Source organism: Opisthocomus hoazin, chromosome 22 (assembly GCF_030867145.1).
Source record: "Opisthocomus hoazin isolate bOpiHoa1 chromosome 22, bOpiHoa1.hap1, whole genome shotgun sequence".
NCBI classification, from domain to species: domain Eukaryota; kingdom Metazoa; phylum Chordata; class Aves; order Opisthocomiformes; family Opisthocomidae; genus Opisthocomus; species Opisthocomus hoazin.
In genome coordinates, this window is record NC_134435.1 from 4316525 (window position 1) to 4341746 (window position 25222).

A 25222-nucleotide genomic window follows, 5' to 3' on the forward strand; every position below is an offset into this window, starting at 1 on the left:
AAAAATGAAGAACGGATGGGATAAAGGCATGGCAGATGAATCCCCTGCTCCTCTTTCTGCTCCAGCTAGTGTTGAAATGTTCATGATGAGCACATTATTTGTGTCTCTTTCCCTCTTTCTCAGTTTTTAATCTTAAGTTTCCCTGGGTTTTGTTTGTGTGTTTTTCAGTTCTACCTCCAGTGTTAGTGCCTAGACATAGTGAATTCAATCCACAGCACAGTCTACTAGTCCAGTTCAGGAACCTAAGCCACAATGAACCACATATGCCACACAATGCGACGTTTCCAGATTCCTTCCAGCAACCCAACAGCACTCCATTTTCCATTTCGCCAAACAGTCCCTATCCACCTTCTCCAGCCAGCAGCACTTACCCAAGCTCCCCAGCTAGCTCTGGACCATCTAGTCCATTTCAGCTACCGGGTAAGTACAGCCTAAATGTCAACTTCATTGAAATGTCACATACTGTTGTGACTTACTACCTCAGGAATTTGTGGTACTTGTGATAAATTGTTCTTCTGTTTGCATTTTAGGGGGGTTTTCTTCCTAGTTTTGTCACTGGTCAGAGTTAATCATTATAGGTTTATTTTTCCAAATGTTTTTTGTCACGGATACTGTAGTAATGAGTTATTTTGCACAGCTTCAATGTAGAATAACTGATACATGCTTTAGAAGAATATATAGCAATGAAAAGAAAGCAGAGGTAAGAGGCTGAGCAAGAAGTTTATTAATGGCTTTCTCTGAAGAAAGACACATGTGGTATTTAACTGGAAAAAAAATAGAACAAATTTTTGATTGGAACTTATTTGGGTGAAAATAGGGAAAAACTGGCAATTCATAGGGGGCAAAGGAAAGAACCATTATTGAGTCTGTTTGGTTATTGGTGTGGTTTATAAAGCCAAGAAGTTAGAATCATAGAATTATTAAGGTTGGGAAAGAGCTCTAAGATCATCAAGTCCAACTGTCAATCTATCACTGCCGTGCCTACTAAGATAGTTTAATAGATTGAAGAACTTAATTTTCCTGTAGCTCGGTGGCCTCATCTTTGTTCTTGCTGGCTGCCCAGTGCCGCAAAAAGAGAGCCCATTCAGTGGGGTATCCCTCTTGGATCAGGACTGTGATCGCTGGGACGGATGTATTAATGGTATCTAGAGGGAATTTCTGAAATTGGGTTTAATAGTGTGTTGGTACACTGACTACTGTGCTGAGTGGAAGAATGCAGAGATCCACACTTTTATAATGAACTCAGACTACAGAAGCAACAACACAAAAAAGACTGGTTTAGGCCTTCGTTGTGCTGTGGCAGGTAACTTTATTTCTTCTACTACTTTCTTTTTGAACACAGAGAAGAGGGTAGACAGTAAAATTAATGTTTGAGGGGGGGAGGGAACTATAGTCATTATGCCCAGCTGCAGGAGTACAGTTGTTAAAGAAAAAAAAGGTAAAAAGAAGAAAGCACATCTTTTAGTTTTCCTCAAGTGTCCAATCTTCTTGTTAGTCCCATAGCTAAGAATCCTAGCTATTGAAGGAGGTTACTGTAAAGACAGCTGGCTAGGTTGTCTTCAGGTTACTTAGAAAATGGGGCCGAATGTTTTCACATCTCTTGTTCAAGAGTATTTTTGTATGTTTAAAACTGTAAAATGAATAAATACTCTAAATTGTTGAGGTTTATTCTTATTTTTTTGTGTTCGTAGCTGATACTCCACCTCCTGCATATATGCCCCCTGATGATCAAATGGGGCCGGATAATTCTCAGTCAATGGACACAAGCAATACTATGATCCCTCAAATCATGCCAAATATATCTACCAGAGGTAAGTTGTATAGTGTGGTGTAAAATTAATGTAAGTTGGCTTCTTAGAACTCAAGTTGAATGAATAGCTTCAAATAGTGTAGTAAAACTTGTGGATAAATGGAAGCAGTCCTCCAAAGCACACCGGGGCTGTAACAGAATCAAGAAATAAAACTTGCCTTGCTTGTTTGCATCTCTTGTTTTTAAAGCTTCAGGTGTGTAGTGTGGCTTACAAGTTGAGTATTTTTCATTTCTCAGAATTAGTGTGTTCGGCTACCTCTGCTTGCTGTTGGAATTCTATATGCATAAAGGCTCTGAAAATTGAGTCCCAAAATACCAATTAAAACAATTTTTTTAAAAAGTGGTCAGAAAAATCATGTTTAATCTGATCCCACAGTCATCTATGTTTTTTTGTGTAGGTGTTTTTTTGTTTAATACCTCGCTTAAAATAGGAAAATGATTATAACTAGCTAAAATGCATGAAAGTGAAAATCCTAAAGATCTTAATCAGGACTGTTCTTGCCCATCGTAACTGTCGACTAAGCTTTTAGTTACCTGTTGCTATTTTGGAAGGCCTGCTTTACAGTTCTATGTAAACTGTTATTTCTATTTTGCTTGTTTTCAGATGTTCAGCCTGTTGCCTATGAAGAACCCAAACACTGGTGTTCGATTGTGTATTACGAATTAAATAATCGTGTTGGGGAGGCTTTTCATGCATCTTCTACAAGTGTCTTAGTAGATGGGTTTACAGATCCCTCCAATAATAAAAACAGGTTCTGCTTAGGTCTGCTCTCAAATGTTAATCGCAACTCAACAATTGAGAACACTAGACGACATATTGGAAAAGGTAAAGCTTCGTTGTGTTACGCATGATTAAGAAGCTGAGTCTTTGGTTTTATTTCGACTTCTGTACACTGTAACAGTGAGTGTTCTCAGATAAGAACAGTTTAAGTAATCTGTCATATATTGATTACCTACCTCTAGTATCTGAAGACAACCTAGGCATAGTTTGATTCAAATTAGTCTAGGAATTGCATACAGTTTTCTGTGGCACTAATTTAAAAATTGAAGTATTACTTCATCCTTACCAAACTATATTGCCATAGGGGCTTGTTTGTTATGGTTAATGGTAGTCTGTATGTGGGATTTTGTGTTTCAGCACCAAGAAGCACATTGCAGGGCTTCTGATATCCTATGTTATATCTGCTTCTTAAATCAAATTCTTCATACCACTTCACAGTATATATAAAAAAAAATTATTATTATTTTGTTGTTCATGCAAGGTATTACGCTGCTGTCTACAGCGTGTTCAGATATCTTACGTGAGTCGGCAGCAGAACTTTGAAGTGCTAATGCAAAACTGCAAGGGCTCATTTGTCTGAGTGAATCCACGGGGTGTGTATGTGTGTGGGAGGGATTCCTGGAGACAGCAGGTTTTGCAAGATCTTCTAGTTTTCCTGTCCTGTTTGGCTGATAGCGCATATAGATGCAAGGTTTTCGTCTTTGGTGGAATGTGCTTGGATTATCTTAAAATGCTGTACTCCTTTTCTGAATATCTCCTTTTTTGTAACTCAGTCAGTCCTCAGAAGAGAACCCATTTTCTGTTGTGCATATGTAGAGGCCTTTTCAACGCCTAAGATAGTTTGGTATAGTTGGGCTTGAGTTTTTTTTGATGAAAGTCACTGTTGCTGTTGCTTGTAATGTATCTTTGAGATGCACCCTATCCCTTAACAGTCTTTTAATTAGAAACTACTATAAATATGGCAAAATTTTGGAGATAGTCTGGAGACAATGAATTGTATTATTATTTGTTGGAAACTTCGCTCTGCAATGCTGTTGTCCGAGAAAATTTAATGCTATAAAGGGCTTCAACTGGTATCTGATGTGGTTGGTCAGGCTCTTTTGTTCTGGCTTGTTCCTTTTGATGGTGCTGGCAGAGAAATCTTGTGTGTCGTCTTAACGTCAGAAACACACCAAGGATCCAATGTTATGTTGTGGAAGTGTTGGCTGCAATGAGCTGTAAAGTATCTACATCTCTAATACTAATTATTAAATTAAAACTTTGCTTTATGGTAACAGTTCTGAGAACAATTAAGATCGGGCATGAAATACTATTAATTTATGCCTTTTGTTAGGAAGGTCTTGTGGTTTTGCCTTCTTAAAACTACCCAGTCCTATTTACTAAGCTCTTTTCTGTGAAGCGTTGCATTGCAAGCACAAGTCACTTCTAATTGTGTGTTGCATTATTTTTGAAGTATCTATGTTCTTCTCAGACCATTACACTACCCAGCTCCCCTCTTCAGAGATTTTGTGGAAGGTCTTTACCCAAAAGAACTTAGCTAGCAAGTGGTCATCTCTGTCTTTTCAAATGAATAGGGTTGTGTTGTGAATACTCGTTCTTGCCCACCCCAGATTTTCTGGTAGCTGCTTATAGTTGATGAAGCCAATGGTTCCTCTGTAACCTTCATCCTACCTTAGTCCTGAGGGGCTGTAGCAATGTTCACAGCAGTTGCTGCTGTCTGAAAGATTAACTTGCATCTGTTGACTTGCTGCAGCCTCATCTGGCAAGCTACGGGATACCGTAGTCTGCAGTGGTTTTATAAATTAATTTTTAGTCCGTAATAGTGTTATGTGGGCTTCAGAACATAAAGGGATGGAAACGCACACACGTACATAGCTGAATCCAGGCAGATGTGATAAAACTAGGGGCTTTGTTGGTTGCTTGATAAAATACATTGAAAATTGGAGCAGACCATGGATATACTTTCTCATTCACGTTTATCGCTGCTGCTGCTCCCAGGACACTTTCATTTCTGTTGGAATTGCCATAGCCAGAAGCGACTGGTTTTGTGAAACTGGAGTTTTAAAATCCACCAAAGTTCTCTAGAACAATAGCTTGAAATAACTGTCGATGTGTGGAAGCAGTTTTTCTTTCAGTTCTGTAACTGAGGAGAGAATGACATCTAGTGGCAGATGAGTAATGAAGCTTGCTGTACTTCGAAATGAGGTAGTGCGTTGTAGCGTGGGCAAAAGAGCTTTTCAGAAAAGCTCCTCAAACAGAAAATTTACTTTGCTGTCCTTGATTTCAAGGAGATTGTATTAAGTACTATATTTTTTGGGGGAAAAAAAAGAAGTAATTTGAAATATATTTGTCTTTGTTTTCAAGGAGTTCATCTCTACTATGTTGGTGGGGAGGTCTACGCTGAGTGTTTAAGTGATAGTAGCATATTTGTACAGAGCAGGAACTGCAACTACCACCATGGCTTTCATCCAACAACTGTATGCAAGATTCCTAGCGGATGCAGTCTGAAAATTTTTAACAACCAGGAGTTCGCTCAGCTTTTAGCTCAGTCGGTCAACCATGGATTTGAAGCAGTGTATGAGCTCACCAAAATGTGCACCATTCGAATGAGTTTTGTAAAGGTAAGCAAATTATTTGGGAGCCGTTTAAATTTATTGTGAATTTGGGTATTCAGCAGTGATTACATTAGCACTGTAACAATGTACCAAAGCTGTTCTGACCTGATGTGGTTCTTTTTGGTGGTATGTATGTTGAAAATGGTTAATTTGGGGAGAGGGAAGTTGATGCAAGCAAGGAAAAGCACAGATTGCTGTTTGGAGTGTTGGCTATGTATTTAGTTAGTTCAGTATTCAGGACAGGGATTTAACCATTCTGGTTGCTATAATTTTATTAAAGGAGATTTGAGCTCATGCTCAAAATCTGAAGGAACAAACTGAACTACAAGACCACTAAAAGAATGTGAGTAGAGGAGCAGAAGTGATTGCAGAAGAAGTTGCAATCTCCTTCAAAATACTAATATTTTTTTTTAAATTGATTATGGAAAAAAGACATGATTTTAATTTGTGAAGTGTTGTGAAGTGCTGTTATTCTCACAGTAGTTTTTCCTCAGCATTGTTTAATCAAGATGCTGTCTGTTTCAGATTTAGTATGGAGTCTTGGGCCTTCCAGATTTTTTTTGCATCTTGTCCGGAAGATGTCTTGTTTACTTTGTCAATTATGGTAAATATTGCTCAGTTTGAGAGTGTGGAGGATAGGGAGCAGGAGGGTGAAACAGAAAAGAGATGTGACCATAGCCAGGAGTCATTCTTGAGCCAGCAGTGCGCTCCACAGAGGAATTGGTGCAGTCATTCCACGTCTGTAGTTGACAAGACTTGGCTTCCAGGTGCAACTTCCCTCCCCCTCCTTCCCAGCTTCAGTTTTCTTCCTTTAAATAAGAAGCGTTGCTAGATTGCGAGTTACCTTCAGATAAGTGTCCTAGAATGTGATTTCCTGCTGCTTGTTAGTACAGTTATTTTGAAAGACAAGCATGTCCTCAACTTGATTGATAACATTTTGTTCGTTTTTATAGGGCTGGGGAGCTGAATATCACCGACAAGATGTCACGAGCACTCCATGCTGGATAGAAATTCATCTTCATGGGCCCCTCCAGTGGCTGGATAAAGTACTTACACAAATGGGTTCTCCTCTTAATCCCATCTCATCGGTTTCATAGTGCTGCAATTCTATCTTCAGCGTTATTTTTAGCGAACTTACACTAATTCTAGAGAAACTTCTAGTATGGATACTGTGAGCTATATGGAGAATGGATCTACAGTTTAACTTTGTTTTTTAAATCCCTTTGTGACCAATTCCATTGTGTATATCTAACCAGTTTTACATTTCAATTTGTTCTTGTGATGCTTAAGTGACAGTTGAGCCCTAAGGGAAAAAAAAAAAGTCTATTGAAAAATTCAGAACACTTTTCCCCTCCTTCAAGTAGAACTTACACAGGCGTATGTCTTAACTGGAAATTTTTTTCTTTTTGTCCTGTAGGGACAAGAATTATGAAGACTGATTTCAGCAAATAAATACATATCATAGTTTGGAATTCTTTTTAACATTTATGAAACTGTTTGAACATGTGCAGCTCCAGCTTGCAAGCTGTATTTTTAGCGTAGTTGTTTAACATCTTAAGGTTGACATCTGTCATCAGCAAAATTAGACTTTCTTATGGCTAATTTGCCTCAGATTGAACAATGTGACTTTTTTTAAGTGTACACGTGAAATATACTTTGTACAAATATTGGAGTGGTGTAAAAACACTTGTATTGTCTATTGGAAAATGCTGTCATAAACACACTGTATGTTAATGCAGAATAGCAGTTCTTAGCCTTTTCCCACTTCAGTTTTGTAATATCTCTTTTAACCACCATTTTAATTAGTAATTGATACAAGGTAAACATCTTGCACGTTTCTGGAGTAGTAATTCTTGTTTCGCTTTGATTTACACTCATGCCATTTGGATTTGGTTGCCAAGGCTATTTCTTCTTAGGTAACCTTCTCTATTTTAACATAAACACTACTATTTGTAAATGACAGTGCTTACTACTTCTTGGAAGGAAGAAATTTTTTGTTTTCTTTTTGGTGTTCTAGCTGTTTATTTTACTTGTCTGGAATTGATCTGTGTTAGGCCTTTTAATCTCTCTGTAGACATTACGCAGTATTAGTGATTACACTGTATTTAATTCATTTCCAGTATGAGTTTGAGTCTCTTTGAAGACTGAGTGGCTTAGCAAGTTAGTGACTGAATGCAGAAGCTTTTACTTCCAGATCATGTAATTTAATACAGACCTGTTGGTAATGACCAAAAGTAATCACTTCTTTGTAGCCTACATGAACTAGCGGTCTTGATCCTGTCCCTGATGGCAGGTGTTCAGTCAGAAGACTCGTAACTGTAGTTGGCAGCTTTATGGGATTGAAGGACTGCATTAATATGATGATGAAATTTCTCTCTCATGTGTAAGGAATCCTGTTGCCTGTACTGTTGTATTACTCAGTAGAGAATTTAAACACTGTACTAAACACTAAAAGAAATCAGTTAAATAACATATGCATATTTTTCCCCTTTAAATAATAAAAAAGGAGGCTGAAAGAAATACTCTAAGAGAATTAGAAGTGAATTATATACAAGATTTCTTTGCATGCGAAAAAAGACCTGTTGTGTTTTTTAACTTCTCACCCTCCTTTTTCTTTCCTGAACCCCCTTCAGAAAAGGGTTCAGTGTTTGGGGGAGAGGTTCAAAACTCTAAAATGCAAATACTTATTAAAAGATGTGTTGCAGTCAGTTACTGCAATCCTGAGACATTGATTGCTTACACAAGTTCTTGTGTCTTCTGTTGAATGACAGTTTCTGCTCAAATGTGGAAATAATGCATCATATGGTACCTAAGTAACAAGTGATCTTAAAGGAATAAAATTGTTTACGTGTCATTAAAATGTTTCTTATGAAATGCCTTAAAGGAATAAACTGTAACACTTCTGCAGAACCCTAATGTTCTCTTGTACAGGAATTTCTATATTACTTGGTGTTTTGGTTTTGTGTTTTGGGATTTTTTTAAGCAGTTTCTCAATGTGTTTAAAAACAAACAAGTGCATCTTCAGGAGAAGGGGAGTAACATTATTTGCCGCTCACCTTTGGTGTCTTCTCTTTCATTCTTTGGAACTGCAACCCACAGATGGTTCTTTTGAGCGAGTAAGATGCGAAGTCAGTTGGCCACAGGGTCAGGCTTCTATTTTCTTCTCCCTGGTCCTGACTTTTGTCAAGTTGCTGAGTATGTATATTTGACACTGCAGGATTTTTTTTTTCTTGACTAGCTTTTGTAATAAATGTCATTGCATGTTGGATTAAGGAAAGATCTCGGTTGTAGGTACAAGATTTTACTTTATCCAAAATGCTTTTCACGTGGCTTCATCTCTATTCACTTGTATGTTTAGATGTGGCCAACTGAATGACTCAAGAATGGGTGCTGAAGTGGGTGTTCATGAGCCAGAGCTGGTGCTTAGTGCTAGTACGGTGGTTAGGTTGGCTGCCTGTGCACTGAACCATAATTTCTGCAATAATATCCAGTTAACCCACTTCTGATGCTGTCATTAAGCACTAAAGTACTCTGGCATTTTTCTGCTTGTGTACATATTCTTGAACTGTAATATATGCAGTGCTGGGGATATCCTTGTGACTGCTGATTTTGCCAGGGTAGGCTTGCAGGAGCAGACCCAGTAAGATTTGTCTGTGTTCTACTTTTCCCTTCCTTTTAGGTAGGACTTTCTGAGAGCTTTCTAGTTAGCAAGTTTTGTGTGCTACTGGTTCATGGTGTTGCGAATCATGTTCAGTTCATCTGTGCCGCTGATACAGAATTCGGGTATCGGTGCACAGATGGACTGGGTGGAGAACTGTTTGACCCTAATGATGTTTGAAGTGTAGCGACAGCAGAGGGCTGCTTCTGTTGCGGCATGCTTGTGTGTAAGTCACTTCTTGATCTAGATGGAGGGATGGAGAAATTGAGTCAGCCAGTAGTGTGGTAGTGGAAGGTGGAGCCTTTCCAGTATAGCCCAGCTTAGTCTGAATGTTACTCTTCGGTGAAAACTGTTTTGGCTTTTTTAGTGTAAGTATTTTCTTCTTTTGGGGCATCTTTCTACTTTGCACCGACCACAGCATTAACTGACAGCTTTGGCAATACCAGCAAGGAGCCTAGAACAGGCATATACTGAAGTTCTTCCTGGGTTTGCTTTTGTAGTCACTAAGATAAGATAGTAGCTTGGATATTCCTCCTTAGAGGACTTCAGTCTTGCTGGCAGTCAGTCCAGTGCCTTGCGTAAGTATTACGTTTGTTTAATTGCATTAGGCATGAAGTAGTTGTAAATGAAGGGATGACATTGGGTTATAGTATCTGTAGGACCAAAACGAGACTTTCTAGGATGACTGACCGATGGGAGAGAAATCTGACGGAACAGCCCATTAGTCAAAAGAATGATGAAAGAGCCCGTATGTTATGATTCGATACGGAATTGTGTAAAATATTGGAATTCTTCTGGTTTTTGCTTGAAGCTATGATATTCCCCCCCAGTATTACAATGTGAAAGTTGTTGATTCTTTGGCAGATACTCTTGCAATGTAAGTCTAGAGAACATTAAAATGTGTCAGGCTTTCTCCCTACTTTGAAATAATATTTTTTTACTGGATGCTGTTTTAGTTACCCAAAGTGTTGCTAGTGATGATTTTTAGAAAAAAAACAAAACAACAAACAAAAAAACCAAACCAAAACATTTTCTAAATGTTTTACTTCAAAATACAAACATGAATAACTTCTTTTTTTGTAGTTGTGAAGTTTCTGTTAAGTAAGTTCTGAAAGTAACCCATGCTGGATTCGAATCAATAGACCAAACCATCAGATTACAACATAATGTTGCTTTATTGTGCTGCTCCGTAAACCTGCTTCTGTGTTTGTTGCAAGCATAACCTTTATGCTTTTGTTTACATTGTAGGAAACACAGTTCTAGCAATGAGTTTTTTCATTTAACTCTAAACATCTTTTTATTTTGTTAAATTTAAAATTATTAGGTTTTGCTATGTTATGTTTTTAAAGATATTTTTTGCATACTGCTGCTCATATTTCAATAAACAAAACAAAAAAACCCACAGATTTTTCTGATTTCCTTTATCTGTAACTCAGTACGTCTCAAATATTTGCTTACAAGGGTTGATTTATGACCTGTTGTAACTCTTGCTGCTGATGCCTTGCCGTGTACATACTCCTTCTCATACAAATGTGATCTTGTAATTTTAAAAATACTTGTCTATAGCTTTTTGGTAATGCAAAAGCTGCAGTGCTCTCGGAAGCAGAGACTAAATTATTTCATTAGCTTGAGTTCTTTTTTCATGTAGAATGCAGCCAGCCAAAACGGTATCAATTTGTTGGTATTTATAAAAATATTTAAATTGGTAGTACAAAAAAGGTTTAACTGTAAGACTTCAGCAACAGTCTTGATTATTGTATTGGGGGTAATTGGTTTTTTTTTTTACCATTGTGACTGACCATAACGTTTTTAAACAACCATCAGTATGTCTGAATGTGTAGAGCTTTACACTGATGACCGATAGCCTTTTCATTGAAATGAAGGCTGTTTGAATATCTCTTGAAACTCAAGTACTGTTCCAATAAAATGGAAATTTAGGAGAAGTTTTAGTGAGCTGTTCTTTTGCTGTCTGCTAGCCTTATTTTTTAAGATTGAGGGGAAAGAACTTTTCTCTTGTTTACCAAGATGCTAGAGAAATAGAGGTTGAAGTAGTAATTGGTGGTGTGCACAAATTAAATCTCTTTTTTTGCAGGATGAGTACAAAAATACTGAATCCCAGTTCCACAGGGATATTCATATAAGAACTACAGAAAGGACAAATTATTTGTTTAGTGTAAAACTGCAAGAGAAGTGTTGATACTGCGTGATCTTGCCTGTGCTTCCTGCTTTGGGATTTAGTTTGGCTGGCGGGCTGCCACCTTGCAGTAGTGCTCTGTGATGTTCTCATACCTTCTCAGTAATAATAGCTTTTTTCCTCTGAATGTGCAACTGCACTAGATTAAGGAGCATCCAGTCACTCGGGTAGTAATTTTTTTGTATCTCCTGATACAGTTTTGATGTTTTGGTTCCAAAATAATGATTGCCATGTAAAGTTCCTAGAAGACTTTCTATGATAGTGTTGCCCTAAAATCAGGGTGCTTTTACCTGGTGTGCATTACCTAGATGATACAGTCTAATTTGTGAGTTAACATCTCAATTTAGATGCTGCAGTGGCTTGTTGGCTTTCCAGGAACTGCATATGGACATGTATTAACAGGTATCTATGTCAGTAAAACCCTACCAACCAAAAAAATCTTGGTTATTAAAAGCTTTAAGTCATTATTTTATAGAATTGAAGAGTTTTTGTTAATCTTGCTAGTCTTTCTCTCTGGGGAGTTTGAAGGTATAGTAACAGTTGATAATTACATCTCTGTGAGTAGCTAGCCAAAGTAATCTGTGAAATTGTTCATTTATGGGTTTTTTTTTTTTTCAGAAGAGGAAAAAAAGCTTTGGGTGAAACCCACTTCTTCCACCCCCAGTCTATCCTGCGTTGTGTGTTAAATGAGTCAGGGGCTACTTCTGCTCACTAGTGTGTAAAAAGCAAATCTCTCACTGCCATTTAAAGTAATTAAACATTGGGTGTCCCATGTCCTGTGCCAGGAGAAATCTGCCTTTCTGGTCCTGGAGTGCTCCCTGCCCTGTTGTCACCAAGGGTTGTGCCTTCTCCGACACCATCGCAAGAAATCCTACTCGTTTAGAAAAACTCACAGAAGTTGGGAAAATTTGGGAAATTATTTGAACTGTAGATACTCTGGCCAGAGGGCATTGGTGACTGGAGTGAGAAGTCAAATTGCTTTCCCCAAGTAAGCACTTGGTATCATGGAAATACTGATTTAATTTAGATGCTAAATTCAGTGTTTTGGCCTCTGACTTAGAACGTGTGTTTTTCCAGACACTGCTAGTGTAAAACAAACCATTGGACTGCACTCGGTGATGACACTGGCTCTAGTTTCCTTTTAAATCTTAAGCATTGTTCATCTCCTGACTGAAGATGCAGAGCAAGCCATCTTCTGTGTGCACTGAGGCATTTGTAAAAAGTCCCAAAGTACCTGTGAATTGTCAGCCACTCAGTTAAATGTAAATGTTTTTAGATACTGCATGGTCTTAATGCTCAATTAGAACTGGCGAGAGAATTGGCTTATGCTGATTAGTGTTTTTTTAGTCAGGCAGCATTAGCGCTTCGGGTTGGTACCATTCAACACAAACATTCGTTCCCCGCAGTTGTGGATATCTTGTGTCTAAACTTTGAAGTAAAGAAACGTCATCCTCTGCGTTTTTATCATAAGCGCAGTAAAGGTGATTGTCTGCAGCTCTGTAGTGTGAATTCTCACTCCAGCAACCTGCACATTTAAAAATGAAGTAGAAGAAATCTGCATACTGTTAAGTAGCTTACCTAGGCTGAAAAAATGAAGCGTATGCAAGCTATAGAGTAGGGATATGAGACTCTTGCATCTGTCCCCGGGCTTCCTGTTGTGCTGTGGGAACAGCAGAAGAAAGTCACAGTAGAAAGCAATTTTTTGGGGGAAAAAACCCCTCTATTAATCCCACAGCATAAAACCGTTACCAAAGCCACTGAAAGGACTCTTTGGGTCCTAATGTCTTGTTGCATCTCCCAGATGTTCAGTTGTTCTTTTCCATGACTTTCCACCTCCTGCAGGTTGGGAGAAGGGTCCTTCAGCCTTGTAAGAAATGTCACTTTGAAGTCTCTGTTCCTTTTATGTGTGCTGTCCCCTACCCAGGTGAAGGGGACTGTGTAGGGGACTGTGTGCTTGTGTAGCTATGGCCACCTGACTGCTCATGGGGAGTGTGTAGGACACTCATTCTTGGCAGAATATTTGTATCCTGAGCTGCTTGTCCAGGTTTTCAGACACGCTGGGGGAAACGGTATGTCACGCCTATTTGTTGCAGGTAGACCGTAACCCACAGTCTGACTCTGTGCCATGTTTCTGTATTTACCACCATTTTCTTCTAAAACCATCGTGGGAGGTCTCCCCAAAGTCCAGCACGGTCAAAGGACTAGACCTCAAGATGCTGACCAAGAAACCTCTAGGTGATGGAGTTCTGGTGGCGCATTCATATTAAAAGCGGGAGCAAACCTGAATAAAAGACACCTTGGCCTGAGCACAGACACATGCAGTACTCGTGTGGTGGGTGCTTCAGTGTTTTATAATTTTCAGGCAGTTTGTGTCAAATTCCTTTTGAATATACTATTCTTGTGAACTGCCTTACAGGGCCGTGTGTCCAAGTGTGCTGTACGAGTACTTCTGTAAGCAAGGTTTTTTAGCTGAGTGCAAACCCCAGGGAAGGTCTGGCTTGGGGTTCTCTGAATCCTCCTGTTCTCTGCTTCTGAAGGTAGGTCTGAGGCCGCAGTTTCACTGGCTGGTAAATGCGGTTGTAGGGCAGGTGAGGGTCCAGTTAAAAGCAAACATTGCATCTGCTGACAAAGTAGAACGGTGAAATAACAAAAAAAAATCAGTCTGAAACTTAATTCCAGCATTGTGGAGGCAGGCAATCTATCTCAGCAGAGATATCTTGCCAGGCGAGACATGTCTTATTCACTGCTACCCTAAGTGGTAATCATCTGCTCTTCTAAGGACGGCAAGAAGCCAGCATGGTGACAGTGTCCTGTTTTCTGAGCGTGATGGTCACCCCTGATCTAGAACAAGCAGTTGCTGTTGCACAGTCCTGCAGCGAGCAGTTCTGCATGAACATCTCCGTTGAAGGAGCTCTGCTCCAGAAGAACACTAGAAGTGTTCACTTTAGTGCAAGAAATGAAGATGCAGATCTATAGAAAATCACGAGAAGCAGGTTAAACTGTCGTGTATCCAGAATTTTTGCTGTGCTGGCCACAATGCTTCCCTTAAATGTGTGTGATTGGGGAAGCTGCTAACAAGCCAGACCAGCTCTGGCTGCCAAGTCGGTTTATGCCAGATCAATCGGTTCTGTATTTAATCAATTAACTCTCTGTGTTGCTGTTTGAACAGTGCTTACTGGAAGGAAGAGAAGCGGGATGAAAGCAGCAAGGCAGCGCGTCCCGAGGGTGGTCGCGGGCAGCTGCGTTGCCATACATCGCCTGGAGCCCACCCGCCTCCTGCTCGAGCTGGTTTTGGCACGGGAGGACGCTGCCATCAGAGGAGTGCGCTGGGTTACCAGGGGCTGGGCTGCTCCAGGCCGGGGCGGTGGCTGCGGGAACGGCAGCGGTGTCGTGGAAATGCTGTAGGTGCCCGAACCCGCTACAGGCGGTGTAGGACGCCTGACGCAAGGTAAAGGTCTGATGAGGACAAAACAGTGCGTAGCTTTTATACATACCAGCAAATTTGTGTGAATCTCAATTTTTTTCAATCTCAAAGTCTTGTGAAAATTCAAACTCGTGTTCAGAAAATAAGCCTACTTAGTTGTGAAATCCCTCCCACAAAGACAAACTCTACAACTGCTTCACTCCCACGGGGACATGAGGCGAGGGGTTTGGGGGGTGAGGTCCTGAGAAGTGGAAGCTGTTGGGTCATCTCCAGCCATGTTCTTGCTCCTCACAAGCGAACTCCTTGCCTTGGCGAGCTCGGGCTGCCAGGGTAGTGAGTGGCAATGTTTCCAGCGGACTCTGGTATTATATTTTGCATTTTTTTACCTCTGTAGCTCATTGCCTTGACTAAACGAGAGGAGACAGGTTTGCTGCTTCTCACAGCCAGTGTTGGTGGTGTTACTAGTGCAGCCTGCTAAACGGGATTATAGTCCTGTAGCTTAAAATACAGGGAAGATAAATGCTGACTCTTTTTTCTGTTAAACCTTAAAAAAAAAAAAAAAAGGCAATTCTTAAAATTAACAACTCTTGTTCTAAGGGCATTACTTTTCTTTACAAATACCTTTTTTCCATTTTCTTTTTGAAGTTGCGTACCTGTTACTGCAAACAACCCATTTATTTCCAGGACCAAAGAAGTGCAGTATAATCCAACTGTTCCTGCGAAATCTCATTTTCTGAAGTCTCTTGGACTTAGGAACTGCTGTCAGCAAACTCATGAGCCTCTCGAGAAAGCTCTGAGCTGTGGGGGTGATTCCAACTTTAGTGCTGGATTGGAGGAATTTGAGAGACCATGCAAAAGAGACTCTGCTGTAAGAGCCCAGGGGAGACTTGCGTCCGGAGGTCTGCGAGATCTTGGGTCTCTGGTGAACACTCGCGCTCTAAAAGATCTTTATAGAAGGATTTCTCCTGAAGTTTCCTGTACGAGATTAGAGGTAAGTATTGTCTTAAACCTGGAAGTGCAAATTTAGGAGTGAGGAGGTTGCGTCCACAGAGATAGCTCACCAGTGGTAGGTACTACAGGCACTGCCTGGGCAAATGCTGAGCTCCTCGGGGAGGAATTTTGTACTGCCAGGAGGGCACAAGGGAGGGGGAGATGAGGGGGGAAAAAAAAAAGGCTTACCAAGGTGTAACTGTGTGTGTAACTTGCCCGAGAGACTTTCTGTGTGGATTAATGGATTTAAACTAAGCTACTTTGCTTATACCCGTAGTTTCTGTATTTGCTTATTTGCTCAGGGTCCTATGAATTAAGGTTTGGAAGAAACAACCTCCTAAAGCCAAATGCACTGTGAACACAATCCAGCTGCGTCTTCCTATGATCTGCTCAGTGTGATGTATCTGCTGGTGCTTTACATGTTCTGAATGCTAAGTAGATGAAGCTCCTGGCTCTCAACAGGTTTAGGAGAATGAGGACCATGGTCAGAGTGGCGTTCAGGGAGGGACGGTGCCTGGGCAGAGCAGAACTGAACCTCTTGCCCCACGCGTCTGCTGGGATCAGGTCTGGCCCTGTGCTGTGCGTGTGTGGCGGACATCCGCTTGTCACTAAGAAATCGGAGCCTGCTCAGCCTCTTCAGCCATTCTCTGGCATCAGTCTTGGTAAGTTTGGAAGGACAGAAATACTGAGGAGTGTAACTAAACCCTCACTCTTGTTAGCGCTCGCCAGCGGCTTTATGCAAGTCCTCAGCCTTTTCTCTTTGTTTTCTTAATGGAAGCTGAGTAGCGGAGGAGCCTTCATCTTGGTGATTCCTGTTTTGAAGTGGTGTCCTGGGACAAGGGCTTTTAATTTCTTTTGAAGATACTGATAGAAGAAAACTCATTAGAGCAAGTGCAGTTACAAATTGCTGTGGCTCTTGTGGTTTGACACCGGTTGGGAGAGCAGGATCATGCAATGCAGCGTTGCTTGCTGCTTGGTCGTGAAGCACCAGGGCATTTACCAGCCTGAGGCATCCCAAACAGACGTGAAATATTTAGCTGTTGGGATTTATTCTTTGCCTTTTGCCCTGCTGTGTAGTTTGACAGACCTGCGAGTCCTTCAGATGAGTCCTTTCCAGGCATCAGTTTTGATGGCCACGTGGTGTGGGGTGTACAAAACGCTCAGCTCCCCGTTTTTGTTTGGAGAAAAGGGAAATGCGGGAGGGTGAATACCTAAAGAAAAGCCCACCACAGCCCACCTAGAAGTAAGAAATGTGAGAAGGTGGATCCTGCTGGGTCCCTGAAATGTTAACAAACCCAGTGTTCAGGCGGAGCAGTGGGATGAGTGAGCTCTGAAGGTTGGGGTGCTCTTGCAGAGGAGCATCATGCTGTCGGCCCCTCCTGGGTTACTCAGTACCAGTGCTGTGGCAAACTCCCCATGGGCAGTGTCTGTGCCAATGGCAGCTGGGTGCAAAACCATCTGGACTAAGAGGTTAAAGCCAATAGACTGAAATATGACAATAGTAATGATCTGTCAGAAGCGTGGCATCAGATGCGAAAGCTCTTGCTGCTTCCATGTGCAGGTGATGAGCTGTTTCCCTGGCTCAGAGGAAGAAGAGTCAAAACCTGATTTAACACACACAGGTCCTGATTCAGCAGAGCACATAACCGTGTATTTTGAGTGTATGGATGCTCTCCAAAGCGTTACAGGAGCCACTCATCCTTCGAAAGCAAAGCGTATAATTAAAAACCTCTCTGAACTGGGGCCACCCCGTTTCTCACAGCACCATGTCCCCGATTTCTGGTATGTCACTCGTCCTTCGTGTTTTAGCTTATTGACCTCCAGGCTGCCTTGAAGAGAAGCCAGCAGGCAGGAGGCTGCTGCAGGGCTGCGGGCGTCGAGAGGCTGTTTTGAAAGGTGCATTCAGCAAGTGGGCCTTGCCCTAAAGACCCAGTGGATGGTGTGTGTGTGTCAGGGGCAGGAGCGTGACCGGCAGAAGGTGAGGGGCAGGGGTGGAGTACACATTTGGGACCCCAAGTGTGTCGTGCACCTAATAAACCACTTACAACAAGTGAATAAACATCTGTGGGTCCCTCCCTGGCATGCCTGTGGTCGGGAAGTGGGTTTTATGGTCAGTTTGATTTTTGGGCTTGATGAAGGAGAAGATATCAGATATCTTCTGTACGTATGTTTCAGACATCAGTTAAAATGTCTTTAATAAAGCTTTCCTGTGTAATAGAAAGGATTCTGGGTATCGATGAGAGCGACACAGGGCACGCATAAAAGCTTTCCCAGTAAATCAGCTGGCACTCTAAGCGTGACAGGTTCTTTGGGGGTATTACTCCAACTATCAGGCTGTAGAGAAAAATGGGATTATTTTCAGGTTATTCTTGAACATTTAAATAAAGTACAGTAGGGTGCAATGCAACATGTGCTTTATCAGGTTCTGAGGCTTTTGCCAGCAGAAAATCTTAGACCAAACTCATTGTGGCTGATAGCTGAAAACAAGCTGTTACTTAAAAATAAAGAATACCTGATTTGATAAAACTCGATTTATTCAAAAAGGGCTGAGATAAACACACTTGAATTTATTCTCCATTTCTACATTAATCACCTGGAATTACACCAGTTAAATTTGGTTCAGAGTAGATAAAAATTGGCCTCCTATCGAGGAATAAGTTATTTAAACCTGTTCATACAGTAGTTTAACTTGAGTATAATAAAACATGGTAACCAAGACAATGACATGGAAGTGTTATCAATGGTGCAATTTCTGTGTTAAAAAAAAAAGACTTGCAAACAGGTTCCCATGTACACACATTTTATCTGTGTGCGTGAGTGCGAGCCTGTATGTGTATAATTGCATTGTAAAATCTATTCATTTGGATTAAATAAGTTCTGTACGTATATACACACAGCACTTCTGCTGTACGCTGCGTGTTAAGAACAGGCTTAGGGGCACAGCGTCTGACACCACTTGAAACCTGTTCTTCTGATCAATGATCCGCTAGCGAAAACTGGAGCAAAAGTAGGGTTCAGGACTTTGATGCTTCTGGATGGCTGCAATTCAGTTGTATGTTCAGCTGCTGGGGATAAAAAAGAAAAGCAAGCCCTTTCCCCACTGTTAGTGGGAGACAGAAATACTGCTTTGGGGTTCATGCAGTTGGATCTGGAATTGTGCTGTAACTGCAAGTTTATTAACAGTCAGCATCTGTAAAATAGCATGTCAGCTAACAAGGTTAAGCAGAAGCTCTTAGAACAAAATCAGACAGCTAGTAATGTAAACTGGGGAGTTTTGCCGGTGATCAGTGTTGAATCAAACTGTTGCTGTATTGATAAAGCATGCTTCTATTTGTTCTAGATTTATATAAAAAGCAAGGAGTGGAGATATTGTGCATTAAAGCAACTGCTCCCATAAAACTGTTTTATGGCTTTCAGAAGTTATCTACTTTATGTACTGAACTCGGAGCACTCTGCTCTCCCCTTTAGTTAGTTTACATGCTATTAATTTTATTTATTTTCTCTCCTTCTTTCTCCCCGTCCTGATTACTTTGGTGTCATGCCGTGGCGAGTAATTTCCTTTGTAGCTTTAGAAAGTTGAAAGCAAATTCCTTGGGTATTTAGTGTTTCACGGAACTGGTAACTTAAAACCCGATCGACGATGCAGTAAAACATCAAAATCGCCCTTAACAGAATCACAATCAAAAGCCTAAAATAAACATTTCTCGTTTTCTCCTCCTGCCTGGCAGGACTCCCGCTGCATTACCACGCAGTTTCAGCAGCAGCTGAGAGAAAGGAGTCTGGAAAGTAAACTCGTACCCTCAGCGTGGAGCCGTTGGGTAAATATACTGCGGTTTCTTACATTTGATGCTATGGTTTCACAACCGTGGGTAACAAACTCCACCAGATGCCCAAATCAGAGATTGCTGTTAATGCAAATGTCCTCGTATGGACACTGAATGGGTGGATGATGACATTTGCATACGTATAGAGCTTAATCTGGAATCACGGGGCAATTTTGTTGCACAAAACCGTATAAATTTGCTGAAGAATTCTCTCTCGAGTTCGTAACAGAGCTTTTTTATTTACAGCTATTCCCATTTGCACACAGCATATTTTTCAGCACTCTTTCCCTGCGATGCAGCCTGCTATGCTAAAGAGGGTCGCATCCGTTCACGGACACGGGGCGATAACGCCGTGTTGCACCGGGTCTCGGGTGCCTGCTACTGTCGTGAGACATAGCTGCTCGCTGGTGTCAGACAGCCTGTGTCCTCCACGGGCTCCTCGCTTCCCTGAGCGATCTGTCGTAAGGAAGAGTAGCAAAAAAAGAATTTTTCAGCTGGCAGTTTATGAAGAGCACAATGAGCGTCACAGTCAAGAGCAGAAAGAAAAACAGAATGATGTAAGTCACCAGGTCTGGTTTATTTATTTCCCCTTCTTTTAACGCCCTGGCTGTCGACATGTAAAAAGCGGAGGAGCTGACGGGTCTCGGTGTGCTGCTCAGGTAGGGTGTGTTGGTCTGAATGATTAGGTGAGCTTCAGTGGCACTGGTTGAATTTAGCAATTCACTATACATGTTCTCGCTTAAATTTCCTCCACGGTAGAAGTAAAGAAGGAGAGCAAACACAGTCAGTCTTTGGCATAGGAAAGGGATAATGTTCCTGCTTGTAAAAGGCTGAAAACCAGCCGCATTTTGTCTAAAAGCAAATTAATTCACTTTCATGGGTCAGTGACTTTCTTTTAAATCTTCTTGCCTCATATTTACAGCATTCATCCACAAATATTAATCAAAAATGATACAGGTACCTCGTGTCCTGGCCCTCGTTCCCCCAGCACACCTCTGTTGGGGAAAAGCCCTGGATCATCTGCTGGTCAGCCGGGACGGGCTGGGAGCTCCAGCAGTCTGCTGGGACGAGAAGCTGGGGCTCTGCTCCGGGAATCTGCCGAGATGCTCCACCTGCATGGGAAAAGGCTCTCCCTAACCCAGCTCCGGTGCTGGCAGCCGGGCAGAGGGGAGCCCAGGCTTTGGCTGGCAGCACTCACTGTCCGTGGAGGGAAGGCACGATGGATTTCCAGCTGGTTTTCAGGGGTGGGATGCACACAAATCCGGGGTGAAATGGCATCTGCGGGGAGAGGCAGCTGCTGCTTTGAGGTCCTGCTGAATTTGCTGTCGCGGTTCTCTGCCTCGGGAGGCTCCGTGCTGTTGAAATCCTGGTGCTGTGAAGCATCGGTTGACTTTCTTAATCCCAGTTAACGGCGCACTGTGGTAAGAGGCTGAGCTTTCTGCTTGAGCTTTCCAGCTACTGCTTTCGGTTGCTTTGAGAAAAATTAAAAAAAAAAAAATGTATAAATTGTCTAATGTCCCTTTGTTTAGAAAAGAAACACCCAAAAAGCCCCCCTGTAAATGAGGAGGGCAGGTTGGCTCTTCGGAAACCTCCTCTCTGCCCTGGGCTGAGCCGAGCTGTGAGGTGGGACTGTGCAGGGTGCTGTCAGACGTGACTTTTTTCCCCCCGACAGAAGCTCCGCCGCAGCGTCACTTGCTACCGTGGGAAGGGGAGAACTGCGTGGTGGTGCCGACCGGCTCTGCAGCCCGTGGTGCATCTGGCAGTGACACGATGCTAAAAAGGAAGAGATCTTCCGATAAAGCCCTGTGAGTGCCGGCGGCTCTGGCTGGAGGTTTTGAGCTGGGGGAGGGCAGCAAAGAGTGGGACAAAAAGAAGAAAATTCTGTCGAAACCTGTCTGTCTTCCTCAGACCTTTATTGTTAAAATATAGAGTAATCAGAAAATGCCTTTTTTTTTTTTTTTGCCTTCCCCTCCTTCTGTATGGTCGCCAGCACTGTCTCCAGCCTGACAATTAGCATGTTAAATTTTTTTTTTTCATCAAATTGCTTTTATGCTGCTATTAGCCGCTGGATGCTTGCCAGCTCCCTCTCACCATCTCTCACTCCCATGTATCAGATAAGTGCTGTTAATACTTTTATTTTAACGCATTGCAACTTGAAAAAGGGGCAGGGGGCAGAGGCGGGGGCGAGAGGAGCGAGGAAGAGAGGAGCGCTTGGTGCCTGTGAGAGGCAAGGGCGAAACGCCTTCCCCAGTCCCAGGGTGCTGATCCAAGCACGCGTTACAGCTGCTTGTGATGAGATATGGAAGCCAACAGTCCCGGGTGGTTAAATGTTTCAATTAGCATAATAAAATGTTTCTGCTGGACAGGGGGGAATGAAGAGAGAAGAAATCTTCTGGTAAAATTTAAATCAAATAATGCCTCTGCTACAGGGCAACACCTTCTGAGACCCCGGCCAGCGTGTTCCTCATCTCCTGCCAAGCTCCAGGTGCTCCAGTTAGACCCCTTGTGCCTCCAGCAGCTCTGCTGGGGCGGGTGAAGGCTGTCACATCCCTGTTCACCTCTGGCATCTGTCCTCAGAAAAGCCGCTACCCGCGTGTTCACCTCCAAGTCGTGGGGGACCTTTTGAAGTCACACAGAGATCTTCCTCTAAGGCTTTCCTGATTTTTGTTTCTCTTTTTTTCTTTCATTTTTTCCCCCGCTTTTTCAGCCCGAATGAGCTGGCTCTTCCACATGCTCCTCTCCAGGGAGGCTGGGGGCCTCTTTCTCTGCCCGTACCCCATGCTCCTCCCGGGACACGTCTCCTGCCCGCGGAGCCGCAGCAGTTACACCTATTTACTCTGTGCGGGTTCAAAGCACAGGACACCGAGGCAGGCAGCCAGCACGGGGGTTGGAAAAATCAACAGTGTCATAAAAAAAGCTAATACAGTTTGCAACTGTTTTACCTATTGTGTCTCCATGAAATAGGAGAGTTTGTGAGCAGCGGCGTGACATGGATGCCCGGAAGGCTGGATGTCTTCCCAGGACCACCGCATCTTCAGCTCTCTCCTGCCTGGACTATTTTTGAGTTTAACCAAAATCTACATCCTTTTTAAATTTATTTATTGTTTTTATTAGTCTGTAGAAAAAGCAGGAAGGCCTCTGGGGGCCGAGTCCTATAACTAGCGTGGACAGTCTTAATGTTTCCCATACTTTAGCAAAAAGTTGGTTGTAAACAGCCTCTCTGCAAACGTTACCAGCTCTGCAGCGGGGAGGAAAAGCACGACAGAGGATGCCCGTGAATTTCGCAGCCACGGGTGCATTTTCTCCCCCACGGAAGCAGCGTGCTGTTGGCAGCCCTGTGGTGCTCTGCTGGATGGCTCGGAGTCAAGCTGGGCAGAGGTGGAGAAGGAAAGGCTCTGCACGGGTGGCTCCTCGGTGGCCCTGTGCTCATCCTCCTCCTCCCCCCCATCCCTCGAGCCCGCAGGGACCGTTCCCCTGGGCTGTTAGAGGAGTCCTTGGAGGTGGACGGGACCTCACGCCGATGGGACACTGCTGGGAGGGGACAAGCGGGCTGTTTGCTCTGCCAGGTTGGTGCCTCCACACCACCTTGCGTGGCTGCGTGTCTCTTCCCTGCAAACATGGGGTGCCCCCTCTCAGCCTCCTTCTTCCACCCCTTTTCACCTGCAGGTTGCACGCGGACACAGAGCCAAATCTTTATTTATTTTTTTCCCTTTTTACTCCTACAAAACGTTCGCTCTCGTTCTTGCAGGACTTGTTTTCTGCCCCGAAGATACGATAGTTCAGCTCCAGTGCTAGCGCTTTGGCTGCGCACCATTGCTGGTGGTCACGCTCCGACCACCCGGAGCTGGGATAAACCCTCCGGGTGTTTTACAAGCGCCCTGTGTGCACGCGGGCTCGGGACTGCGCAAAACCCCTCCTGCTTGCTGGCTGGCTGAGGCTGATACAGAAACTGATGGGAAGCTCTGGGGGCAAATCAGCTGTGTTTTCTGTAGTTCTGTATCCAGGCTTAATCTTAAAACAGCTAAATTGCCATAAATAATACCTTAATTGCAAAAATGTGAGCTGATCTTTTCCCTTTGTTCTTCTTAATTTAGAAGAGCTTTTAAAGTCTTCAGTTCCTTCTAAATTTTGCTCATTAAGTTATTTCTTATTTAGTAGCTTTGCTGTTATTGTTGCTTGTTTTCTTTTTCTTTTTTTTCTTAAGGTTTCCAGCATTTAATACTTGTTTTGTTAGTTTTTGAGTGTGCACTGGCAGTGGTGCTGCAAGGACAAACACAGAACATCTGACGCTGCCTGGAGTTTAACAATAATAAACTTTTCAGTGGTGCAATTTCTGGCGTGTTTGGAAGTTGGGTCAGCATCGCTGGTGGCATCATGGGGACAATCCCAGGGCTGGAGAGGCTCTCTGCCTCCTCTGGTCTCGCCCTCCCCTCTGGGCATGTCTTCCCCCAGCTGCATTCAAGAGCAAGAGGTTTCATCTGGGAGATGTTGGAGCCTCCTGCAGCCCCAGCTGACCCCAAGGAATTTATCGATGGTCAAGGTGACCTGGTGGCAGTTCTGGCCTGAACTCACTTGAGTCTTGCCATAGCGTGAAATAAATAGTGGCATAAATGATCCAGAGCAGAAAGAAGGGAAAACAGAGTCTGCGATCCTCAGGACCGTTCAGCTGCTGCTCTTGGGGCTGGCAGGGCGATCGTGTTGGCTTTTAAGAGTCTTTCAGCCAAGCCACCACCAAATCTGATCCAAATCTTAGCAGGTGGGAACTGCTCAGGGTTCAGCCGTGCAGTGGAAAGCTGGAGCCTTTCCCCATTTCCAGGCTAGTAAATAATGCATGATCTCTCTCTTACACGCTTACTCAACCTCTGTCATGACAAATATCAACCGAGGGAAATGAAAGTGGAGAGAAACATTATGTTTCTCAGTAATGCAACCGTTTACAATCTGCGTTACGATCCTTCTGCTCTCAGGAGTGAGCGGCAGTCGGTGGGTTGTTTCTATTAGCAGACCAGAATGCAACAAATCATAGGCTGTAACTTTCCAGTGCTGCATAAAAGCAGCCTTAAAACCATATAAAGGAAAGGAAATAAAAATAATATACAGAGATTATTTCCTGTTTTAAACACTCCAAAGAAAAGTGCTTATTTCCAGGTGCCTTAGAGTCAGGTATGAAGGATGGTATTTTCAAATGCAGGGGCATAAAACTAAGCACTAGACACCTCATCTGGAGGTCTTGCCTTTGCTGCTTAAATATGAGGCTGGATGCCTGGAGAAATTGGCCCAAGTGCAGAGATGTCTAGAAAATATTTTGCTTCAAAAGAGCCTGTGTATGCTATTTAAAACTAACTTCTAACATTACGTGTCTCAGGGCATGTTTGTACCAGCTGAAGTAGAAGCATCAAGAAAGCTTCCAGAGAAGTCTGTGAAAAAAGGGAGCTTGTGTGCATTTTGTCAGGGCTGGATCCAAATCCTTCATTCTTCTCTGGGTTGTGAGGAGCATCATGACTCACCAAGGCATACTCCGCCGGGGACAGAGAATAAGCATCCTGCACCTCCTGCCATCCAGGTAAGCTTTGCCATTGCTCAAGTGGACTTAGGGAACTGACTGGCGAACAGTGACAGCATCCTGGGCTCCCTGCCCTCCCATCACCGTTCCAGCTTACTGCAGCGGCCCGACAGAGCTTCAGAGGGGCTTTGCAGTGCTAGAAGCTTCATGCATAGCAAGAGATTTTGTGTCCTTGTGTGGTAGCTATGTATGTTCCTGTGTCCTGAAGAAAACCGTCTAATTTTTCTCTTTACAATAGCTTGCTTGGTGTATACAGAAGGGAAAGCACCACTGAGTTCCGTGCAGCCAGGGGTGTGTGGGTGGGCGTCCAGCGATGCTCCAGGGGATGCAGCATCAGTACATCCACGCACGTAGCACGTGAGC

At 42.8% G+C, this 25222-nt stretch overlaps 2 protein-coding genes across 3 annotated transcripts in view; one reads left to right on the forward strand and one right to left on the reverse strand.

The window, feature by feature from the left end:
• The window catches only part of SMAD5 (SMAD family member 5), a 30326-nt gene extending 20060 nt beyond the window's left edge, over positions 1–10266 (forward strand). For both annotated transcript variants that reach the window (XM_075441548.1, XM_075441546.1), the window contains exons 3-7: positions 169–420; positions 1692–1811; positions 2415–2636; positions 4956–5212; positions 6160–10266. In XM_075441548.1, the coding sequence (XP_075297663.1) occupies positions 169–420; positions 1692–1811; positions 2415–2636; positions 4956–5212; positions 6160–6303 (995 nt within the window). In that variant the 3' untranslated portion in view covers positions 6304–10266. The remainder of the gene's footprint in view (positions 1–168; positions 421–1691; positions 1812–2414; positions 2637–4955; positions 5213–6159) is intronic.
• Positions 10267–19706: 9440 nt separating this feature from the next.
• Positions 19707–21025, reverse strand: SMIM32 (small integral membrane protein 32). Its single transcript, XM_075441619.1, has 2 exons — positions 20258–21025; positions 19707–20085 (listed from the first exon to the last, which is right to left on the reverse strand). Exons 1-2 carry the CDS (start codon positions 20314–20316, stop codon positions 19707–19709), a joined length of 438 nt encoding a protein of 145 aa, XP_075297734.1. The 5' UTR covers positions 20317–21025.
• Between the last annotated feature and the right edge of the window lie 4197 nt (positions 21026–25222).

Coding starts and splice junctions, on each gene's coding strand:
- SMIM32 (XM_075441619.1), bottom strand. CDS start 20,316: ATGATCCAGGGCTTTTCCCCAACAGAGGTGTGCTGGGGGAACGAGGGC. Junction 20,086..20,257: donor AACGAGGGCCAGGACACGAG/GTACCTGTATCA, acceptor CCTATGCCAAAG/ACTGACTGTGTTTGCTCTCC.